At 45.1% G+C, this 22,057-nt stretch overlaps 1 protein-coding gene across 2 annotated transcripts in view; it reads left to right on the forward strand.

Moving 5' to 3' along the window:
* MAN1C1 (mannosidase alpha class 1C member 1) overlaps positions 1 to 21,027 on the forward strand; it is a 127,539-nt gene extending 106,512 nt beyond the window's left edge. For both annotated transcript variants that reach the window (XM_083455244.1, XM_083455243.1), the window contains exons 6-12: positions 4,533 to 4,656; positions 8,888 to 8,981; positions 12,137 to 12,252; positions 13,391 to 13,610; positions 14,203 to 14,375; positions 18,852 to 18,967; positions 20,138 to 21,027. In XM_083455244.1, the coding sequence (XP_083311370.1) occupies positions 4,533 to 4,656; positions 8,888 to 8,981; positions 12,137 to 12,252; positions 13,391 to 13,610; positions 14,203 to 14,375; positions 18,852 to 18,967; positions 20,138 to 20,261 (967 nt within the window). In that variant the 3' untranslated portion in view covers positions 20,262 to 21,027. The remainder of the gene's footprint in view (positions 1 to 4,532; positions 4,657 to 8,887; positions 8,982 to 12,136; positions 12,253 to 13,390; positions 13,611 to 14,202; positions 14,376 to 18,851; positions 18,968 to 20,137) is intronic.
* The last annotated feature ends 1,030 nt before the right edge of the window (positions 21,028 to 22,057 follow it).

Here is a 22,057-nt window from a genome sequence, read left to right on the forward strand (position 1 = left end):
CCTTTCCACTAAACTTGATATCCCCAGCTAGGCTTTTTGCCCCAAATGCCACATGTGTGGCACTTGAGAAAATGATACTGCTGGTCTAGAATCCTCCAGACGTCTCACCGACAACCTTGGCTAACACTGAACAAATGAAAATGTTTGGAGGTTTCTTGAGGCTTTACAGACTCTGAAAGAGCAGTGTGCTGTGATGGGAGGGTATGGAGGGGGCAGGGGAGCTGAATGTCCCTATGTGAGAACATAATCCTAAAGGGGTGAGAGAAAAGGGCATGGTGGTGACGATTATCAAAGACGTCTGACTGGGACGGAAGGAAGAAATCTGCGCAGACCCTCCCCCTGTTAACTAAGTTGAAGCAAAAGGCCATACAAGTTTTCTGTCCTTTCTCCAAACCCCCTTTCAGTTTTTTGCAACTTGAAGCAATTTTCTGTAACTTGTGTCTGTGGAGAAGTAAAGTCCCACTGAGTTCAGTGGGGCTTATTTCCAGGTAAGTGAGTTTAGCATTATTGCAGCCCCTGGCACGTATCTTATGCCTGTTGCTAGAGGCAAACAGACCTGGATTTATGACCCAACAAATTTCTTATAACTTGACCCTATTAATCTTGCTTTAGTGACAGCAGTACAGAGGATGAATTGCTAGGCAACTACCATCCGAAATGCTTAAAAAAATAACAAAAATATTGAACCCAACGTTAGTGTTTTTAATGAATTTTTATTTTTTTCAAGTATGTACAGTAACTAGGCAGCGTATATAAAGCAAAATTAAAAGATGCAAGCCTTGCCCTCAAGCTTGCAGTCATGAGACTGCACACACACACACAAGGACATAAGAAGAGCCTGCTGGATCAGGCCAGAGTCCAGCATCCTGTTCTCACAGTGGCCAACCAGGTGCCTCCATGGGAAGCCCACAAGCAGGCCAATGAGAAGCCCATGCGCAGAGGATGAAAGCAACAGATCTTCCCCATTTTTTTGCCTCCCAGCAACTGGTATTCAGAGGTAGCTGCCTCTGAACATAGACGTCTCCTTCCGCTAATAGTTGTTGAAAGACCCATCCTTTGTGAATCTGTCTAATTTCATAATGCCTTTTTATTGTAGTTTGGGTTCAACTTCTGTTGGCGGTGTAACTGCCCGTGGAAAATATCCTGCCACACACCCATCCTATTATTTAAACACAAGGCAGATCCACACTGTACATTTAAAGCACACTCAAAGCACATTTCAAGCACATGACTTTTCCCAGAGAATCCTGGGAACTGTAGTTTGTTAAGAGTGCTGATAATTGTAGCTGTGTGAGGGGGAAACTGCGGTTCCCAGGATTGGGGGGTAGGTTACGTGCTTTAAATGTGAGTTGCGTATGCTTTAAATGTATGGTGTGGATCAGTCCGCAGTTGACATCTCGCCAAGAGAGCATTTGTCTATAAACCTTGAACCAGCGATCCTAGTGCCTGCTGCACAAGCCTTTCAGCGCCATCTGCTGTCTCCCCCCAGTTGGAGCAATATTAACTCCTCCTTTTTTTAATTAAAAAAAACAAAACCAAGAGAAGGGAGCATTGCGCAGCAATCTGCCACCCATGATCATGCTATTCAAGAGATTGCAAAATCAGGCCTGCATCTCTCCTGAAATGAAAACTACTGAAACTCTCCCAAGCCAGCAGCTGCAGAGGCTATTTTCAGATCAAACCCTGAAAGATATGGGTCGCAGTGCAAGAGGCAGAGATGATTAAAAAGAAAAAGAAAGACTGTAATCAAGAATGTTGTGCTATGAGATTGAAGCAGATAAGTGAGAAAGTTTCTGCCTTTGGTGAATAAGTTCTTCACACTGTAGTGGCTCTCTGCAGTGTTCTCAAGGACTGGGGCTGCATGGGTCATTTTTGGTTTAAGACCAGAAGCAGCACTTTTGTTGGCTCAGGCTTTGGGTTTTGTGCTCTGGATTATCCCAGTCACCTATGACCGGTGCTGCCAGTGGTGTTGTTCGCACTCTGCGTGAATGTGGGGAAATGTACACTGTTCTCAGGCTTGCAAAGCCTGTGACATCCAGGCCAAATACAGCTTGCTAACCTTGTCCGAGAACTCGCTCACTAGTACAGTCTTATCCAACTTGGTGCCTTCCAGATCTTTAGGACAAAACTCCCAAAACGCTGGGTTGTATTCTAAAATATTGGGGGCGGGGAGCAGTTTGCGAAAGACTGCCTTTGAGCCTTGAAAGCCAAAATAATCAAAGGAATGGAGAAACTCCTTTATGAAGAAAGGTTATAACATTTGGGGCTTTTTAGTTTAGAGAATGTGCAAGTAAGAGGAAGATGTGATAGAGGTGTGTAAAATTAAGCATGGTGTGGGGAAAATGGATGGAGAACAAGTTTTCTCCCTCTCTCTTAAGAGTGGAATTTAGGGACATCTAATGCTTGGGAGATTCAGAGCAGACATAGGGCTTATCCACACTTACCTTTTGCCCTGCTTTTTCCAGGCAAAGGTCTGTGCTTTAAAATGCCATGTCAGAGCACCCTTCTTCTTCTTCTTCTTCTTCTTCTTCTTCTTCTTCTTCTTCTTCTTCTTCTTTTGCTCCATAAATTTTCCTGTGAAAACCCACTCTTTAAAACTGAATCTATTTGGGCTATTTGTATTGTTGCTCAGACCATGTCTGCAAAGCGCAGAGGATAAGTCTGGATAAACCCAAAAGAAAGTACTTCTTCAAGCAGCCTGTAGTTAAACTCTGGAATTTGCTCACAGATGAAGTAGTGATGGCCACCAACTTGAATGGCTTTAAAAGAGCATTAGACTGATTCATAATCAGTGGCTAGTAGCCATGATGGCTATGTTTTGCCTCCACTGCTGGATCTTCTGCATGCCAGTTCCTGGGAATCACAAGTAGGGAGAGTGCTGTTGCGCACAGGTCCTGGCATCTGGTTGGCCACTGTGAGAGCAGTATGCTGATCTAAACCAGCCATTGCCTAGCAGCATGCTAAACTAGATCAGCAGGCTCTTATTTTCTTATGAGAACTTACTGTTTTTGCTGCCTGCAAAAACGCAGGCTGTAGCCCAACAAAATTATTTCTCTCTAGTGGGCTGAGTGCGTTTTATTTTATATACTATGGTTATGGCTTAATATCCCACATTTTGATCTGATGAAAGGCAGCAATAAAATCCACAATACAAATTAATGGCAATAACCCAGAAGCCACAAACATATAACTTTTAATTGAGCAGCAAAAAGATCAGGGAAAGATAGCCATAGTATAGTTGTTTGAAGGTGAAAAATGATCAAAGTCTTTAAAAGCCTATTTAAGAAAAGCAGAACTTCTGGGATAAGGTGAAAAGACTTGATTTAAAAAATAATAATCGTTGCATTTGCTCCATCTCAGACATTGAGGGCACGCTCCAGTGCTTTCAGTTTACTTGTATGGAACAAGAAAAAGGATCTTACCAGCCACATCTGATAAGTCATGGTTTATGTCCAGGGTGTGTCCTGGGGGCCGCATTCCATTCTGTGCAACCTGCCGAGGGCCACTTGCCATTGGTGGGCAGCATTCAAGGCAAAGTGGGAAGTGTAACTAATGTGCAAATTGCATTCTTTACAGCAGCCTAGTTTCTTCACATTCACCCACTCCTCTCTATCTGCCCTCCAGGCAGGCAAGAGTCATTTTCTGAGTTCACAAAGACACATTCCAGCCAGGCAAAAACACTTTGAGGAGGGCGAAAAGCAAGGCCAATGGGAGGTGCGATTGGGGAGGATGTGTAGCCTGGGAGACTGCAGAGGCCCAGAGAGAGGGGCCTGGAGGGCTGCCTTTGGCGCCTGGGCCTGAGGTATTCCACCCCTACATCTAGGTCCACGGTTTTCGAACAGCTGCAAGGAGTCCTTTCCGCATCTGTTCCACATACATTGGAAGCTTCCTTCTGGCAGTGACCATGTAGACCTTTACTCTGACCGGCAGTGGTTCCATAGGAGCTTAGACAGAGGCATTTCCCCATCATCTGCTACCTGGGGGGTCTTTTTAACTGGAGATGGTCTTTAGCATGCAAAGCATGTTCTCTGTGGTTGAGCTGCGGCCTTTCTCGGTGAATTTGTCTGCTGAGAAACTCCTGCACACTTGTCAGTCCTTGCAGATGGTTCTGGGACAAACAGTCAGTGACTCAGGCCTGGTGAAGGCTGTAAGGGAGAGCTGTGGCCTCCAGATGTTGCTAGACTACAACTCCCATCACATCTGGGCATGGGCCGTGCTGGCTGAGGTTGATGGGAGTTGTAGCAGAGCAGCAGATTCCCCGTCTCTGTTCTCTGGGTAATGCACTTCAGAACACAACGAACACACCGTGGGGGCACTGTAGAAGTGGAGGATTGGTAGTGATGGGGGCCACTGACCCTTTTCTTTGAGGGGGCCCCCTTAAACCTCTGAGGAATCCCAACATTGTTTGAAAGCCACTGACCTACAGATAGACCTTGGAGTGAATAGACTGTACCAGCTTTGCAGCGGGGCTGGCTCTGGGAGTCTGCTTTCTGTGCTTAGCAATTTAATGGTTTCTTTTCTGCCCCCTGCAGTGGGATGAGCTGGAGCTGGGGATGGGCATCCGCAGGAAGCAGCATTTTAGCAGAATTTGGCAGCCTCCACTTAGAATTTGTGCACCTCTCGGAGCTGTCCGGAAATCCTGTTTATACTGAAAAGGCAAGTACATTCCTTACACATTCACGGGTACGTTCCTCCTCCCTAGATGTAATTGTAGCTTGTGCTGATGATGGTGATGATGATGATAATAATTTATTTATACTCCACCCATCTGGCTGAGGAGCTCCTGAGGAGCAGGAACCTCTTGCTGCTACACAAACCTGCCCATTGCCTCTTTGGTGACTCAGACTCAAGCCTGCAGCTGCCTGGCTCTGCCCGCCAGGCTGCGTCAGTCAGTCTCTGATGAGCTGAATGGAACTCCAGGAGCAGTTACTGTCAGCACTCTCCCTCCGGCCCCAGAGCCAAGACGCAGGGAGTCATCAGGGTTAAGCGCCTTGGCTAACTCTAGCAATTGTACTGGGGCACCTTTTTGACTGTCTGTCAGTAAAATAAGGCACTCCTGAATGTGCTGTCCTGACCGACGTAATGAGGACACTGTGGATGGAAAGTCTGAGAAGCCCTTAGAAGACCCAGTTTGGGAAAGCAGAGTTTTTTAAAGATAAAATCCTGATTCTTTTATGGTTCTTTCTAAAAGTAGCTGTGTTGCTGTTGGCCATGTCCAAAGGAGGGTTGTGTGCTTAAGCTCAAGTACTGCCCCCGCCCCAAATTCTTAGGCCTGCCAAAGTATTTGTTGATGAGTAAAGGTAAAGGGTAAAGGGACCCCTGACCATTAGGTCCAGTCGTGACCGACTCTGGGGTTGCGGCGCTCATCTCGCTTTATTGGTCGAGGGAGCCGGTGATTGTCCGCAGACAGCTTCTGAGTCATGTGGCCAGCATGACTAAGCTGCTTCTGGCGAACCAGAGCAGCGCACGGAAACGCCGTTTACCTTCCCGCCAGAGCGGTACCTATTTATCTACTTGCACTTTGATGTGCTTTCGAACTGCTAGGTTGGCAGGAGCAGGGACCAAGCAATGGTAGCTCACCCCGTTGTGGGGATTCGGACCGCCAACCTTATGATCGGTAAGTCCTAGGCTCTGTGGTTTAACCCACAGCGCCACCCGCGTCCCTTTTTGTTGATGAGAGAGATGTGTTAATACTAAGACAGGTTTATGCCCCCCTCTAGGTGCACACTATATTTTGTGATTATGCAATTTCCTCCTTCAGCAGCTCAAGGAGCTCCTCTGGAGCAGCTTTCAGCCAATAATTGTATTAGCGTTGGTTTTTTACCTTGAGGTTTTATTCCGTGCTCTTATTCATTGTGTGTGAGAGAACGAAGAACTAGATGTGCTGCTGGGAACCTTCCTTTCCTCCCTTGCTTCCTTCCAGCTCAGCATCCTTGGAATAGCTCATTCTGAAGGAGACAAACTGCTCCCATTAGAATCAGAACCCACCCCTCGAGTCAGCAGGAATAGATCAGCCCAGAGTTCCACCCTGGGAGAAACTGCTCTGATAAGTTCTCCCTGCTGTTTCAGCAAGACACCTTGCGAACAATCAGCCTGTTCCAAGAATGGATAATAGGAAGGCAAGATGCAAAAGGGCAGGGGCAGCAGAGAAGCAAGAGACACAAGAGTAGCAGGAGATGAATGTGAAACAGGGAAGCCACAGAATCGGAATGGAGAAGATAAGGCCTGAACAGAGCAGGGCAGCAGAAAGGCCCATTGCATAAGAGTGATGAAGTTTACTGAAGGATGGAGTGAATGAGAAAGGGCACAAGCCGAAAAGAAGATCAGAGAAAGGAAGCCTAGTAGGGTGGGAAAGGCAAAATCGGAAAGGAAGAGTAGAAACACCCTGGTGAGAGGGTAATGGCCACTGCCCTAGCCATGGTGTGTTCAGTGTAGGTGTAATATTTAAAACAGAGGACAGTGCAACCCATGGTTTGCAAACTCAGATTTAAACCTGGATAGCTCAGTTGGTTAGAGAGTGGTGCTGATAACACCGAGGTTGCAGGTTCGATTCCTGTATGGTACAGCTGCATATTTCTGCATTGCAGGGGGTGGACTAGAGTATCGTCAGTGTCCCTTCCAACTCTATGATTAACCTAGAGATATGTCTTGTACATAAGACATCCTATGGTGTAGGGGGAGAGCTCTGGGTTTGGGGGAGGGGGTGAGGTTCTTAATGCTTTTCCAAGAGGCCGACTGAATCTCCATTGTGCTATTAAGCCCAGCCAATCAATAAGTGTGAGAACCGGCTTGTTTAATGGATTCGCCTGCTCTGAACATGCAGTAGATTAAAGCTAAAGCTGCGTGAGAAAACAAAAGCGCACAGGAGGAACCAGTTGCAGACAGCCATCTAGAGGGAAATGGGCTTCTGAAAAGCTGATCAGCTCATTAGCGCACAGCCAAGGCCGCCTGGGCCCTTTACTAGGGCACTGCCTGTCCTTGTTTGTTATGGACACATCATTAACGGGCCAGGTTCTTCGGCTGCACCAGTATGTTGTTGTTGTTTATTAAATGTATATTCTGCCCTATACCCTCAGGTCTCAGGGTGGTTAACAGGATAACAGTTATGATTATGTGGCTAGAACCAACTTTTTTGGCTAGTTAAAAGCACCTGGGGCAGACTTCATACTCAATCCTAGTTATTGCTAACCCCTGTTTGTTGCTTAACCCTGGGCTGGAATGCAGGGGAAGCTGCCTTAACCATGGTTTGTTCAGTGTAAGTACAATTTTTAAAACAGAGGACAGTGCAACCCATGGTTGGGAAACTCAGTTTTAAATTCTGGTTTCACTTTCTAGTTTGTAAACCAAACTTCCATCACAGTTAAGTGATGGGATTTACCACAACTATAGAAGATTAAAAGAAACTATGATTAAGTATTGTGTCTGCATAGGACCACTTTAGCTAGATTTTATAAAATATGTGAGACATAGGCGGCCAGAAACGCCTCCTGTAAAAAACATCCACATTGAAAGTAGTGGGACTCACACACCTGCCTGAATTTCTCACTGCCAAACAGCTATTAAATTTTGAATTATCAGGAATATTTATTGAGGTGAAATGCCAACACCCTTGGCCATTGCCCTTTGTGTACCATAGAACCAGTTATTGGCAGCCTTCAAGCCAGATCCGGCTGCTGTTTGGCCCGCCAGACGCCATTGGCTTGGCTTTTCCAACTACCTGAGACAAGAGATGTCCCAGCCAGCCAAAGGTCTGTTGGCAAAGGGAAAACAGGGAGGAATGCATGGGTAGTTGCTAGGCCACAGGCTGCAGTTGCTCGGCAACAGATTTGATTTTTCCTTATCAGGAACTTATAGGAAGCTGCATCTATTTCTTCATTCTTTCTTGCTTGGGACAGGCCTTCAGTTGTCAGCCTGGTGCCTTTGGCTCCTGGTGAATCCAAAGCAATGGTAGGAAAGTGAATGGGTGAGATTTTCTGGCAAGCAGTGTCAATTGTAGCCACATGTCCCAGGACATGTACTTCCGGGCAGTATTCCTCAGAATACCTGATACTGGGGACAGACAAGAGGGAATGTTCTTGTACTCTTGAATCTGCCAGAGGCATTTGGCTGATTACCCTAGCAGCAAGCTAGGGAGATGACTTTGACCTTATCTGGCAACACTAGGTTTATATTCTTTAGGAGTAACCCACTGCAAGGCCTGAGACACAATAAAAGGAGCCCTTTCCCAAGCATGAGTGCCCTTGTGGAGGGAGGTTGACGTAACACTCACCAAATCACATCACTTCCTTAGTAAATGTACCAATCTGTACTAGTGGTCTGACTGAATATAACGTAGCTTCATATGTGGAGCAGCAGACCCACAGAACAATGCCTGGCCCACTGACTCCCCTCCTCAGCAGTAATTAAAGGTGAAGGAAAGCTTCCATTGCTTCCCCACAAGCCTAATTAGTGTTGAGTGTGTGAGTCACAGCTGGGAAGAGTTAATGCATGTCTGAAAATTAGAATTCTACCCAATGTATTCATATCCTGCACCTGCTTGAAACTCCTGTGGAGTTCTAGGCCAGTCTCCCATCAAAGGACTGATCAGGCCCCAGCCCACATAGGAAGCTTCATGACATGCCTTCAGACTTTTCAGAGCAGGCCCTGATACCTTATCTCGTGTTCCTATAGGAAGGTCTTCTCTTGAAGACCACAGATTTGGAAATGAAGGGCAGTGTTTGCTTTCCCAAAGGACAACAAGGTGTGCACAGAACTGATTGAAACTGGTGCTGCTTGGCAGTTTGGTTGGTTAGGTAGTTTGTTTATGGGTTGTTGTTTTAAAAAACCCCACCTGTGAACTGGAAAAAAGAAAGGAGCTTATCTCTTCTGCTTTCTTTTTTGCTTATAGGTGATGAACATCCGCAAAGTCCTGAACAGAATTGAGAAACCACAGGGACTTTACCCTAATTTCCTCAGTCCAGTAACCGGGAACTGGGTGCAGCGTGAGTATTTCAAGTGTCCCTCGGCTGAGCCAGGGAAATGCTTGCTGATGTGTGGCAGACTTTCTAGGGCCTCTCACTAGGGCAAGAGCATCAAGCCAAGGAAACATTAGCTGCCAAATTAAAATCCTCACTGATGCTAATCAAGGAGCTCATTATGCAGGGTGCTTCAGTCAAAGCAATTCTCCTGAACAGATGCAAGAGAGTCATCACTCACGCCCAGAGCCCTGATCCCTGCCAAGTATCTCTTAACATCCAGGACCACACAAAGCGAACCAGACTAAGAGGCGGGGTGGGCAGCCTTGGACAAGTGACCTCCACAACGCACCAACCGTATTAACCCTTGGGATGTTCCTCTTCTCTTTCTTCTCTTGCAGTTGCAAGCGTAGGCTGAAAGACTCCTATCAAACAGGGATGGGAAATCTCTGGCCGTCCACATGATGGTAGACTCCAAATCCTATTGGCATGGCCAGAAATCAGGGGATTATGGGAGTTGTAGGTCACCGGTACCTCAAGGACCACAGTTCTCCCAGGCCTGCTATAAAGAGAGTTGAAGGGATTCAGGATTGTAGGACTCTGTTCTCCCCTGTGATTGTCAGAGGCCAAAAGCACTTTCCTAAGCTAAAACATTGCAAGGGGCAGGAAGGACCAGACCGGGGGAGTGGGGTACTAATATGAGGGACAAGTTAGAGGTTTATAAAGTATATATGCTGTGGATAATTCCTTGCCCCTTTCTTAAAAAAAAGATAACTCTGGGGCATCAAATAAAATTGATAAGCAGTAGATTTAGGATAAAGTATGAGGAGGTCCCTGATGGATCAGACCAAAGGCTCATCTAGTCCAGCATTATGTTTTACACTGTGGTCAGACAGGGAAGGTCACAAGCAGCACATGTGTCACTAGTACTTCTGTGGCTGTCTGAGCTACCAGAAAACCCCCAACCTATTTTAAGAATGGAAAGGACACTGATAACAGTGCAAATGGCCCACTCAATCCCACCCATGGCCAGCCTTAACCATGCCCTCCATCCCCCCTCATCTACTGCTACAACAACATTCCTCCATCCACTGCCTCCCCCCCCCCCCATGTTCCTGGCAGTCAGCTGTGCAGGCTAGGGCTTAAGGGAGCTGTGATCAAAAACCTCTGGAGGGTGCCAGGTTAGGGAGCAGAGTGTGTTGCCAGGCTTGACTGTGCTTGAAACCAATGAAAAACTGTAGAGAATCTTCAGAATGGGATTTTGGTATTTCCAGTAAGCTTGAAAACATGCAAGAAGCCGCCACATAGTAACCTGCATTTCAAGTGGAAACCATGAATACTCATTGATGGAGAGGCTCGCCATACATGTATTCACATCTAGGAATATATATATAGCAGTGGGAATAAATTCTGTTCTTTTCTTTGAAAAAAAGGGTGATTTGCACACCCTTGGCTGCCCTGAAGAATCTATGCGCTGAGATGTAAAAATAAAATCCCCCCTAGTGTACTTTAAAGTTATAAATCTGTCCAACGGTTTTCCAGGCAGATTTCCCTCAGGCTAGCAGGTTGCAGAGCTGCTTAGTCTGAGCAGGTAGCCTTGGAAAAGCTCTGCGATTCAGTATTCTGCACACATTTCCACACCTGGCATCGTGGTTCTCTACTCAGTCCACCTCCCCTCTTTGTCAATCTGCTACGGCTATAGAAACCTCCACAGGACTCTAATATGTCACTCCAGGCAGAGAATCACAACTACAAAATCTAGACGGCCTCGCCAGCTGCCAGGAGGTTCTGAACTTGCTGTTCTGTCAATTGATGGGCTTTTCTGCTGTGATGCTTGCAGCCATGGCATGTTCCTCATCCCCTGCGGTTTGTGCCCCTCCTGTAAGGAGAACAGAATGTCTGGCGGAAGTACATAGCAACAGGCAGGGCTGAGTGTATGCTGTCTTTTGGAGGGAGTGGTATGGGGTGCAAAATTCAGCTTCCTGGGAATCTGGGTTTTTTTAATTGATTTTAATTTTTAAAGCAAGATACTAGTCCTTAGGTTTGTAGGCTTATGTTTGAAAGTGAAATTCTCAGGAGCCAGAGAAGTTGCAGAATTTTCCAGAGGTCATTGTGAAGGAGGTGTTTGCGCCATGTGTAATTCCCCTGCTATGAGACAGTTAATATTTTGGGTATATCCAAATGAGATTTGGGTGGGTGGGTGTGGAATTGGTGCTGCTTATGCAGCCATGTTTCTCGCAGCATGAACATGTTCACGTCGGCATCAAAATGCCACCCTGTGTTTTTATTACTCTGCTTTTCCCCTTTAATGCGGAAAATCCAATAACTAAAGAATAACCCAAGCCAATACAACCAGGGGTTTTTTCGAAAATAAAAATCAGTGCATTTCTTGAATGAAATACTTCCCCTTCCAGTTGTTTTGAAACTACATAGTTTCTAAAGCCTGGGAAAATAAGGAGGAAAGAAGCAAGAAGGAAGGAACTCTGATAGGGTGGGTGACTGAGTTAGGTTCAGGAGGTGTCAGGAGCTACACACGTTGAGGATGGGAGAAGAAGGGTGCTTTCCTATAGCTCAGATCTGGGGCCAGCAAGAGGAAAACACTGTTTTAAAATGAACACTATGGAATTTGCTCCCACCAAAAGCAGCAATGGCCATCAACTTGGAAGTCTTGAAAAGAGTATTAGGCAAATTCATGGAGAATAATGCTACCAGTGGCTACTAGCCATGATGGCTTTGTATTACCTCCACTGTTTGTATATTTATTTCATAATAAAGGAAAGAAACCTCAAAGCAGCTGGAGGCACAGTATGCCTCTGGATATCACTTGCTAGGAATCACAAGTAGGCAGAGGGCTGTTATTCTCAGGTTCTGCTGCTTCTCACACAGGCAGCTGGTTGGCCACTGTGAGAACAGGATGTTGGACGAGGTGGGCCTTTGGCCTGATCCATTGGGACTCTTGATATTCTTACATTGGAAGAGGCATTGTACACACACACAGAGGGCATGTCTCCAAAGAGCATATGCTGCAAGGAAGCATGCTGTCTTCAGAGTGACTGTTTACACCCCTGTGCAGATTTAATCAAACAATCATATTCATGTTAATCTATTAACCAATCGAGTTTTCTTCCATTGGATGACAGCCCTAATCACAAGGCAATGCTTTATTCTTCTTGCTGCTGCAGATCATGTTTCCATCGGCGGCCTTGGGGACAGTTTTTACGAGTATCTGATCAAATCTTGGCTGATGTCGGACAAGAAGGATGCCGAAGCCAAAGCCATGTATGACAATGCGCTAGAGGTAAGCTCAATTCCTTTTGCAGCTGAGAAAATGTCACAGCAAATTGGAAGGCAGCAGTGTGTAGGTCACAAGCTGCCTCAAAGAACTTTAAACATTGCGATGCTTAGAGTGAAATCTCACCTCTGCTGTGGAGTCACTGGGCAGCCTCAGGCCAGCTGGCCATTTTGTCTTTCATCCTCAGGATGAAGCCAAGGCATGTTTGGGGAACTTTGGGGTGTGGAGGGCACTTTCAAACATCACTTCTTCTGTCCCAGGGTGGGCTCCGATTTAAAAAAAAGAAAAATCTTGCAGCTTTTCTGAATGGTTCAGTTTGAACCAGGGAAAATCCACGTGTGCAAGTTGCCTTTTTGCTAGCACCAGTGACATCACCATCATACCTCAGTGCATTCCTGGAGCAGGTCTGCAACTATTTTAAAATTGTTTTTTGTTTTTGTTCTGTTTTGACAATATGGAGATGAATGTATAAAGAAACAAATACGTGCAGTTTAAAAAGAAAAACTGGCACACTTAGGTTAAAGCAAGGGAAAATGTACAGCTGATTTAGTGCATGGGCTGTTGAAATGTGCATTTGCAGTGCAAGCTGCGATGCTGGACTTTCACTGTAGGGTGAATAACCGGCTGTGTTTGGCCTTAAATTCTTATCTCTGTCTCCATTCACAGTTTTCATCCTCTCTATCAAATGGAATTTTTATATGACTTGCCCCACAAGGTGGTTAATGATAATGAGGAAATACATGGACTGAAAAGAAAGCAAAAGTTCTGTAAACATAATAAGTGTGATTCCCCACCCCCCCAGTAGTATGATTTTGTACCACAAGTTTCTTTTGATATTTGTTGTAGTTTAAAGGTGATTAATACATTTATTAATAGGATTATTGATGTTTGATAGGGTTGTATGTAGGATTGTATCCAACTAAGTCCTGCTTTAATGAGCAGACCCATTAAAATTAGCAGACCTAAGTTAGCCATGTGCATTGATTTAAATGTGTCTACTCTGACTAACACTGGATACAACCGCATATATTTAGTATATAAATAACATAGTAGCTGTTCAGGAGGATGCATGTTTGTCAGCCCTTTGTTTCCTTGGGAATAACACCCATTTATTTTCTTCTCTTCTTAATGCTGTTAAATTTAGGCCATAGAAAAACACCTGGTGAAGAAATCAGCCGGTGGGCTGACATACATTGCAGAGTGGCGAGGTGGCGCCTTGGACCACAAAATGGGCCATTTGGCTTGCTTCTCCGGAGGGATGATAGCGCTTGGAGCAGAGCATGCTGGGGAAGAACAGAAACAGCACTACATGGACCTAGCTGCAGAAATTACGAACACCTGTCACGAGTCTTACGTTCGCTCAGGTAGAAGCTGAGCCTGCACTAAAGATCAGTGCAAAGCCTGCCCCAACCACTCCCACCCCCTAGTTAAAGGTGGAGGAATAATAACTCAGTGAGAGAGCATCTGTTTTGCAAGCAGAAGGTCCCAGGTTCAATCCCAGCATCTCCAGTTAGGGCTGGGAAGAGCTCTTACCTGAAACCCTGGAGAGCTGCTGCCAGCCAGAGTAGACAATAGTGAGCTAGATGGAGCAATGGTCTGACTCAGTATGAGGCAGCTTTTTGTGGTCCTGACACAGCAGGGAGGCCTATGCACAGGGCTGTGTGCATTTGAGACCTCTCCATTATAGCAGTCCAGAATCTGCTAAGAAAAGCTGCATACTGTAGTTCCACTGGGGCTATGGATCAGGATCAACCCCATATCCCGTAGAATCTGAGAGCACACCCAACGTGTTCAGCTTTTAACTATCAGGGCTTCTCACAGCTCTGAAAAAAAAAGTTTCTGATTCTTAGTCGCTGCAGGTGTATATTTTAGGAGCTTCTCCCAACTTCAGCTTCCTAGATGTGATAAGCAACAAAGTTCTAATCGTCTCTGAATGTCTAATGTATCCTTTGCCAGAAACCAAGCTGGGCCCAGAAGCTTTCCGCTTTGATTTTGGCACCGAAGCAATGGCCACCCGACTCAGCGACCGCTATTACATTCTGCGCCCTGAAGTTGTTGAAAGTTACATGTACATGTGGAGGCTGACGCACAATCCCAAGTACAGGCAGTGGGGCTGGGAAGCCGTACAGGTATTTCCTCCCAAACTGTCATTGCTAACCACCATTCCCTTGCCTTAGGATAGGAGTTGCTTAAAAAGGGGGGGGGGCTTTCGTTTCTGGCCCCCAAAGACCAGCCAGTTTGGGCAATTGCAAAAAGGTGTGTGTGTGTGTGTGTGTTGTCTTAAGAGACACCCTTGGGGTGGGTAGAGCCCAGCAGCCTGGTGCGCATGCAAATTCCTCCCTCCCTGGTCATTAGATTAATTATATGATGAGCAGTGAGGAGGTGATTATCTACTACCTCTGCTGCTCTGCACAAATCAGTTAAGGGGTGACTATCTGTGCGCAAGTTTGTCTGTTAGATGTTGGATGCTCTCCTCCTGGAAGCTTGGCCAAGGGCAAATGCGGACCTCTAGTGAAAATTGGTGAGCCACGCGTGGCTTAAGAATACATCTGAAGTGGAAATTGTGGTTCAGTTTCTCACTGTCTTCCCAGGTGAGAGAGAGAGCCAAGTGCAGGCCTCTCTTTCGCAGCTGAGTCAGGTGCGAAGATCCTTTCTGTACCCTGGCCCTTCAATGCTGGAAGCAGCTCAGCTCAGCCACCCTGCTTCCACAATATTATTTAGCATAGCAGTAAAAATACATGTGTTGGGATGGGGAGAAATTCAATTCAGTTCTCATTTAAAGGTGAAGTTACCTAATTCTCGCTTTCCGAAGCAATATGCAAACTGCAGCTCCAGCTACTCTTTGAAATTCATGCTTCTCTGAGTTTTGCAATGCAGTGCCCTAGCCAAGTAATGGGCAAAAATATATATATGCATATATTGGTGTATGGTGTGCATAAAGATGTATATATTAGTAACAGAGATATTTAAAAACGCAACCTTAGGACTCACCTTACTTTTGGGATTGTAAGTTGTTTTAAACTGTTTTTAATGTTTTCTTTTAATGTTGAGACCCCTGGGAGGGCAGGTAATAAATAACAGTTATAATTGTTACTAGGAAAATTGCTCTGCAAAATTGCGTACAAAAATGTGTAAATTAGGAGAAATTCGTACTAAAGTGCTGATTAATTTCCACTGGAACTTTTTTCCTTAAAAGGGAAACTGCTGTGCAAATGTGGAGAACTGAGCTTAAGTTTGGAAAATTGAGAAACAGAGAGAAGCTGAAATTGACAGATTTCACGTAGGCTTTTTAACAGTAGTGGCAGAAGGGGCCAGGCTGCAGGATATATAATGGCAGAGATCCAAACAGCTCTATTTATTTTTTGTTTGTTTGTGTGCTCACTTATCAAGTTAGTGCAAAAGGCAAATGAAACATTTTTAATAGTTTTTAAAAATGTTACTGCACTTGCATGCTAAATAAAAGAAAAATAAGGGAATGATGCCAACCTGTGCTGTTGAGAGGAAACGAGAGACCACACTGCATGGCATATAAAGGTAAAATCTGGCAGTTAGTAAAGATGGGTCTTCACTGTCTGTGTTGCCAGCCTGTCTTGCTGACCACTTGTCCTCTGCCAAGTGAATCAAGTTGCACTTTGCCACTCCACGCTGGCCATTGTGAGGGAGGGGATCTCTTAATACATAGCCAGTTCTCTTAAGAAAGATGGGAGGACAAGAAGGTTTATGGCAGCAGCACTGTCTTGGCTCCCTGTAACAACTGAGTGAACAAATCACATCAATTCCAGAGAAAACAGCTAGTGTGCTACTCTGGGAAGCCAATCTGAGGTCAGTTCCAAGAAACAGCCCAAGCAAGACAGCAAAGGAATAGGGGATAGCTGGCAGCAGAATTGGCAGGAGCAGCTCATCCAGGTGAGGCAGTGGGAGCTTCATTGTATCTGGTGAGCTGCCAGGAGGGAAAAGCCTGCTCTTACCAGCTAGGAAGCTTGCATTCTGCAAACACAGGTGTGGGCTTCTGCTTCCCACTGAACTTATTTGGATTATTTATGTACCAACCTTTGCACAGACCACTGGGCAGTTTACAGCAAAAACAAATAGATAGCAGCTGATAAAATCCAGAAAACTAACACAAGCCATTAAAAGCAAAACAATCACCAAAACCAATTTCTAAGAGCATCAGCAGCCAGGTTTCTCCTCATCCAAATGCCTGTTGAAAAAGATGCATCTTGACCAACCGTCCTTCTCACCTGGAGGTAAACTTTGTGTTCCCAGTATCAGGCATTTTGAGATAAAGGCACATGAGGATTCACTCTTTTACAGGGGTATTTTAAAAAATTCCTCAGTTCATTTAGAGCCACATTGTTCAGCACATGCATGGCCCCTGGTATTCTAGTTGTTGGAAAAGTCTGAAACCTGGGCTCTTCTTACATTTCTCTCCTAAAACTGGGATCTCCAGGTGTACACCTGGTTAAACTGGTAGCTAGGGGGCTGACATTTGGTTGCACACAGAATCCAAGCCACCCTGATAGTACCAGTAAAGTCTGAAGGGAGGAGGGAGCGTTTGCCAATCTCTCCTGCAAACATGGAAGACTCACTATACCAGCAAATGATTAGGGTACTTCCAGGCCTTTCTGGAAATTGAAATTTTAGCGAACTCATAGTTCATAGACACTGATTATAGTGTGGACATTCTAAATCTGAGTAGCCTTTAAGTCACTCTGCACATTTTCTTGCCACAAAGGGTTATGGTGCATCTGAAAAACAAATTTGGTGCACATATCTGGTGCACCAAATATATATATATATTTGGTGCACAGAGCATGCCTAGCACATGTGAGGTGGAGTATTGGCCTATGAGTTCTATTTCCTCAACACATCTGTTTTGGGTGTAGTGCGGGGAGAACTTGAAGTGACTAAAGTCCAGGATGCTTAAAAAATTATAATCTGTGCCAAGGTTGACCACCACAGACATGACATGTAGTAATCAAGAAGGAGCTGCCTCTGAGAATCTGTAGTGTCCCCCCCCCCCCGCCGCCACCATTGGGCAACTCCAGTTACACACATCTAGGATTGGGAGGGAGGGGGCATCTGTAGCCCAAGGAACACAAAGTGCCTGGCACATCTGATCTCCGCATCACTTTAGCAATGGAGCATTTCTGGCTCACCAGATTACAATTATTAATTTGGCATTATGTGGGGGGTGGATGGTCAGGTGATGGAATTCCAAATTCCATACTTGGAGCCAAATGTGAAGCGAATCAGATTAAGGTGCATATTTCAGTTATTAAGTTTTGCTTTTGTTCCTTATTGCTGAGTTGGGTATTTTTGTTGCTCCAGCTAACTCACTAATCTGCGCTGGAGTGTCAGGGCTTGGCAGGGACTCCACGCCTCTTGGTTCCTTTTTTAAAATATATATATATATTTATTAAGTTTTCCGTTTTGTAATATTAAATACATCCTTATAAAATTCTTACATTTTTGCTCTTACAATCTATCGACTTCCCTCCATCCCACCTCATGGTTTTCCTAATTCTAATTTTACATCCTCACATTTGTACCTTTTCCCATTTATTTTATCTCATATTTTTAAGTAAATGTAAGATGGTAATAAGAATTAACATTACAAGCCTTCTTACTGCAACCCTGCTAGTGTTGGTAAATGTTTACAATTGTCCTTCAAATATTGTAGAAATTTACTCCAGTCTTTTTTGAAAGCTTGATCTCACTGGTTTCGGATATTCCCAGTCAGCCTAGCCAATTCCGCATACTCACATCATCTTCATCTGCCATCTCTCAGTTGTTGGTATTTCTTGTTGCTTCCATTTTTGGGCTAATAGAATTCTTTCAGCCGTTGCTGCGCACATAAACAATTTTTGATCTATCTTAGGAATCTCTTCTCCTACTATACCCAACAAAAACGCTTCTGGTTTTTTTAACAAAGCTATTTTTGTACGTTTTCTTTAACTCATTGTATATCATATCCCAATAAACCTTCACCTGACTGTATGTGGTAGAAATTCCCCTCTTTTTCTTTACGTTTCCAACCATCTTTTTTTCTTGTCGTGCCTCTTCGTTCCAACCAAGCAGGAGCACAAGGAACCCCTGTGGCTCCTCTGCTCCAGGCTTAGCGCTGTCTGTCCCCCACTCCACCATCCCTAATCCCTAATCTCTAATCCCTAGAGTCTGCAGCCTATGTCAACCACTTCCCTTTGCCTTTTCATGGAGCCACCTCTGACAGGATGGGACATTTGAAGACCGCCTCCTAATGTGCTGGCAGTTGTGTTTGGCGGGTGGCCTTCTGTCAATTGTACAGTATTTCAAGGAAGGACTTCTTCAGGGGCCGGTACTTGAGGGCTCTTACGGGAGACTGAGTGTAACAGAAAGTGCTAACCATCAGAGGCGAGCCTATTTTCTTGGACCCTTGGGGAATCATTAAAAGCTCTTCAATGGGAGCTCAGCCTGTATAAAAACACAAATCCAACTCATAAACCTGCATGGGTAAAACACAACTGATTATGATTAATGAGCTACTTGTTTGCTGTGCTGCTATTACTGGAAGAGATTGAATGTCTCTTTCTTTCTCCCCACTCCCACTCCCACCCCCCAACTAGGCACTTGAGAAATATTGCAGAGTAGATGCTGGTTTCTCCGGGATCCGCGATGTTTATACCACCAACCCGAGTCACGACAACATGCAGCAGAGCTTTTTCCTAGCAGAGACGTTAAAGTAAGTCCTGAACATTTTCAGCGCCTCTTCCACAGAAAGCTGTGTAGGGGGGAGGATGTCTTTCATGGGGGAGGGAGTCATCAACAGGGGCTGCATCTTAAATAAAGCAGGAATCTGCCAATTGCCCTTGGCCATTTCCTCTCTGATCCGTTGGAGTGACTTGGAATGTACTTTGGAATATTTAAGATGAGGCTTTGCTGACTTGCTTTCCTTATGCGCTCTGTTGAATGGAACTAGCTTTGTGTGTGGACTTGACACCTGTAAGTGCCATGCGTGTCTTTGGAAACTCACCAGAGGGCTGGTTCATATGTACATATTCATCACTTGGAATCTGTATGGACAAAATAGAAGAAGAGAGTTCAAAGTGCACCCCCCCCCCCCCCGCTGTGATTGACATCTTAATGTGGTGGCATGCCTGCAAACTGAGCCCAGGTAGATGTTCTCCCCATGCCCATTGCTCACCTGCCTCATTCTTGGTTGCACCTCTTTCCCCTTTTGGAAGAGGAAGCATCCCATAGCTGGTTGCCTGAGAATGGAGGAGGCTGCCCTTTTTCCATCTCAGGCTCCTAGCTGCAGGGTGATTTCTTTCCCTGCTCATTCACGGCCTGTCCCATCTCCCACTACTGCTGCTACCATGACTGCTTGTTGAAAAGAAAACACCTCACAGCTGAATGCCTGTGATGGAAGTGCCACAATGCCCACCCATCTTAGGGTCCCTGCAGGCTTGTGTTTTATTACAGCTGTATTCTGCATCATGTTTTTGACACAGTAATAGTGCATTAGCAATGGATTTCTTCTGTTTTAATTGGTTCTGCAATGCTCCCCAGTGTTACCACATTATTGCTGTGTTCTGCAGAGGGCATTGGACATGCTCTCTGGGTCAGGGGTGTAAGGAAACTTGTCTGCTGCCAACTGCACTTTTTGCTGGGCAACTTTGGATAAGCTTCCAAGAAACCCTTAGCTTTCCTGGCACTCTAATGCAGGCTTGAGGGGCCTGGGACCTTCCAGTTGTTGCTAGACTACAATTCCATCATCCCTACCTGGGGCTGATGGGAGTGGGAGTCCAGCAATATCCGGAAGGCATCTGCTTTCCTCACTAACCACTGATTCTCCATTGATAGGAGCACCCCATCTGCACATGCATTCCTTTGACTTGTCTCCTTCCTCCAGGTACCTCTATCTTCTGTTCTGTGAAGATGATGTGCTGTCTCTTGAGGACTGGGTGTTCAACACCGAAGCCCACCCATTGCCCGTGAACCGCACAGACCTTATCCTGAAGACAAGCGTGCAATAGGGGCGCTTGCTCCCTCGCGGCTTCTGCAGTGGGATGTGGAGGGTTACTTGCTTCCCCACCCCTCTTTCTCCTTTCCAGTAAAGGAATGCGTGTGTTCCCAGAAAGGTATTTTGGGGGCATTCGTCCAATTCAGGACAGTGTTATATCGGGGAGCATAAAAAACTGTGAAACAAGCACCTTTGTGGGTTTTTTTTTCCTCTATGAGGGAACTTACACTAAACCTGGTAATGAGGATGTTGAATATGGGCCATAATGCACACAAAACCATGGACGTTCCTTTCTACGGAGAATTTCTACGGAATCCACTGACTTTGTTTTCACATGGCCAAAGGAGTTTGCCATAAAACAGACGCTGGTTTGTGCCACTCTTCTTGTCTCCCTCCCACCCCCTTCCACATGCTCCTCTTTAGATACCGTTGATTTTTATCATCTTTCTAATTTTCACCCCCCCCAAAAAAAAAATAGACTTGCATCCTAAGTGGAATCAATGCCATCAATGATCAGAAGATGTCTGCAAAAGTCTGAAGCCCAGGCATCATTTTTCTCTCCCTCCCTCTCTCTTTTCTGTGCTCTTTAAAATGTTTACTGAATATTGCATCATATGTAATTCTTTTTTTGCTTTCTAAGGTTTGAAATTTGTTCTGTCCCCCCCCCCCCACTTTGTTTTTGTTTTCATCTGGAGCTTAAATATTACAAGGCACTTGTAAGGATTTCATTTCTGTAATACTCAGAGATGTGGAATAGAATAAAAATTCCTGTCCGATAAGGAGTGTGACTGGATTGCTCGTGTATTGGCACAGAAGGTTAAGAGGAAGAGGGAAGGGACTGACGACCATGTGAAGATCTCAGTAGATCCTCTAAGGAAGCTTCCAAATTCTTTATTTCTCAGGAGGAATTCAAGCTCACGGTTAAAGTGTTATGTTGCCCTACTTGCAACTTTAAAAATGGACTTCTTGCAGTTGGGAAAGTGATGGGAATGCACTGAAAAAGCGTGAGATGAACAAATGATTAGCAGGAAGATGTAGAGATGCAAACAAATCAAGGTTACTGCTCATTGCCATATAACTGCCCTGCAAACAAATCAGAACAAATCCTCAGTAAAGACTGGACATGTTCTAACCACTGTGTAAGCTTTGTGCAAGCAAATCAGGATATATGCTCAATAAACAGGTCTCTGGAGGAGCCCCAATGTATTTTCTACATGAGCAGCTGGAATGAGAATGTCCCTCTCCTGCTCTGGAACAGCAGGTTCAGTAAGAATGGCAGGAGGAGATTGGGCACATTCCATTGAGCAAGTGTGGGCAGAGATGGCAGACTGTTAATTTACTTGTGTATCAACTTCTGGACCACCCATTGAGCCTGTGCAGTTTGCAAAATACAGAAATGTATTATAGTAAAAAAGCAATCTCAATGCAAAGTACATCAAGACTCAGAACCCAGCACAAAAGAAAACTCGGCTGCATAAAAACAGACTAGCATAAAATCATTGTGTTTAAATAATAATAATAATAAACAGCTGACAAACCAGCAAAAGGGAAAAACAAATTGGTTGCAAGGCAAAGCAGGAGAGGCAACACTTTCTCTTCTTTTCTTTCTGCATGAGTCTGTTAACCCAGATTGAACTGCCTGCTGTGAGTGCAGAATATCTTAGCATGCATTTGAATGCCCACAAGATTGGGAAGAACTGATAAGTGGCTTCTGCTAGGCCAAAGGACAAGGAGTTCATCAGGAGAGGTTCGTCACTGTTCGTTAGCCTGGATGGGTAAATGGAACATTCATTGGAGAGTGATCCACTA

Source organism: Podarcis tiliguerta (genome assembly GCF_965153285.1).
Source record: "Podarcis tiliguerta genome assembly, chromosome: 8".
Taxonomy (NCBI): domain Eukaryota; kingdom Metazoa; phylum Chordata; class Lepidosauria; order Squamata; family Lacertidae; genus Podarcis; species Podarcis tiliguerta.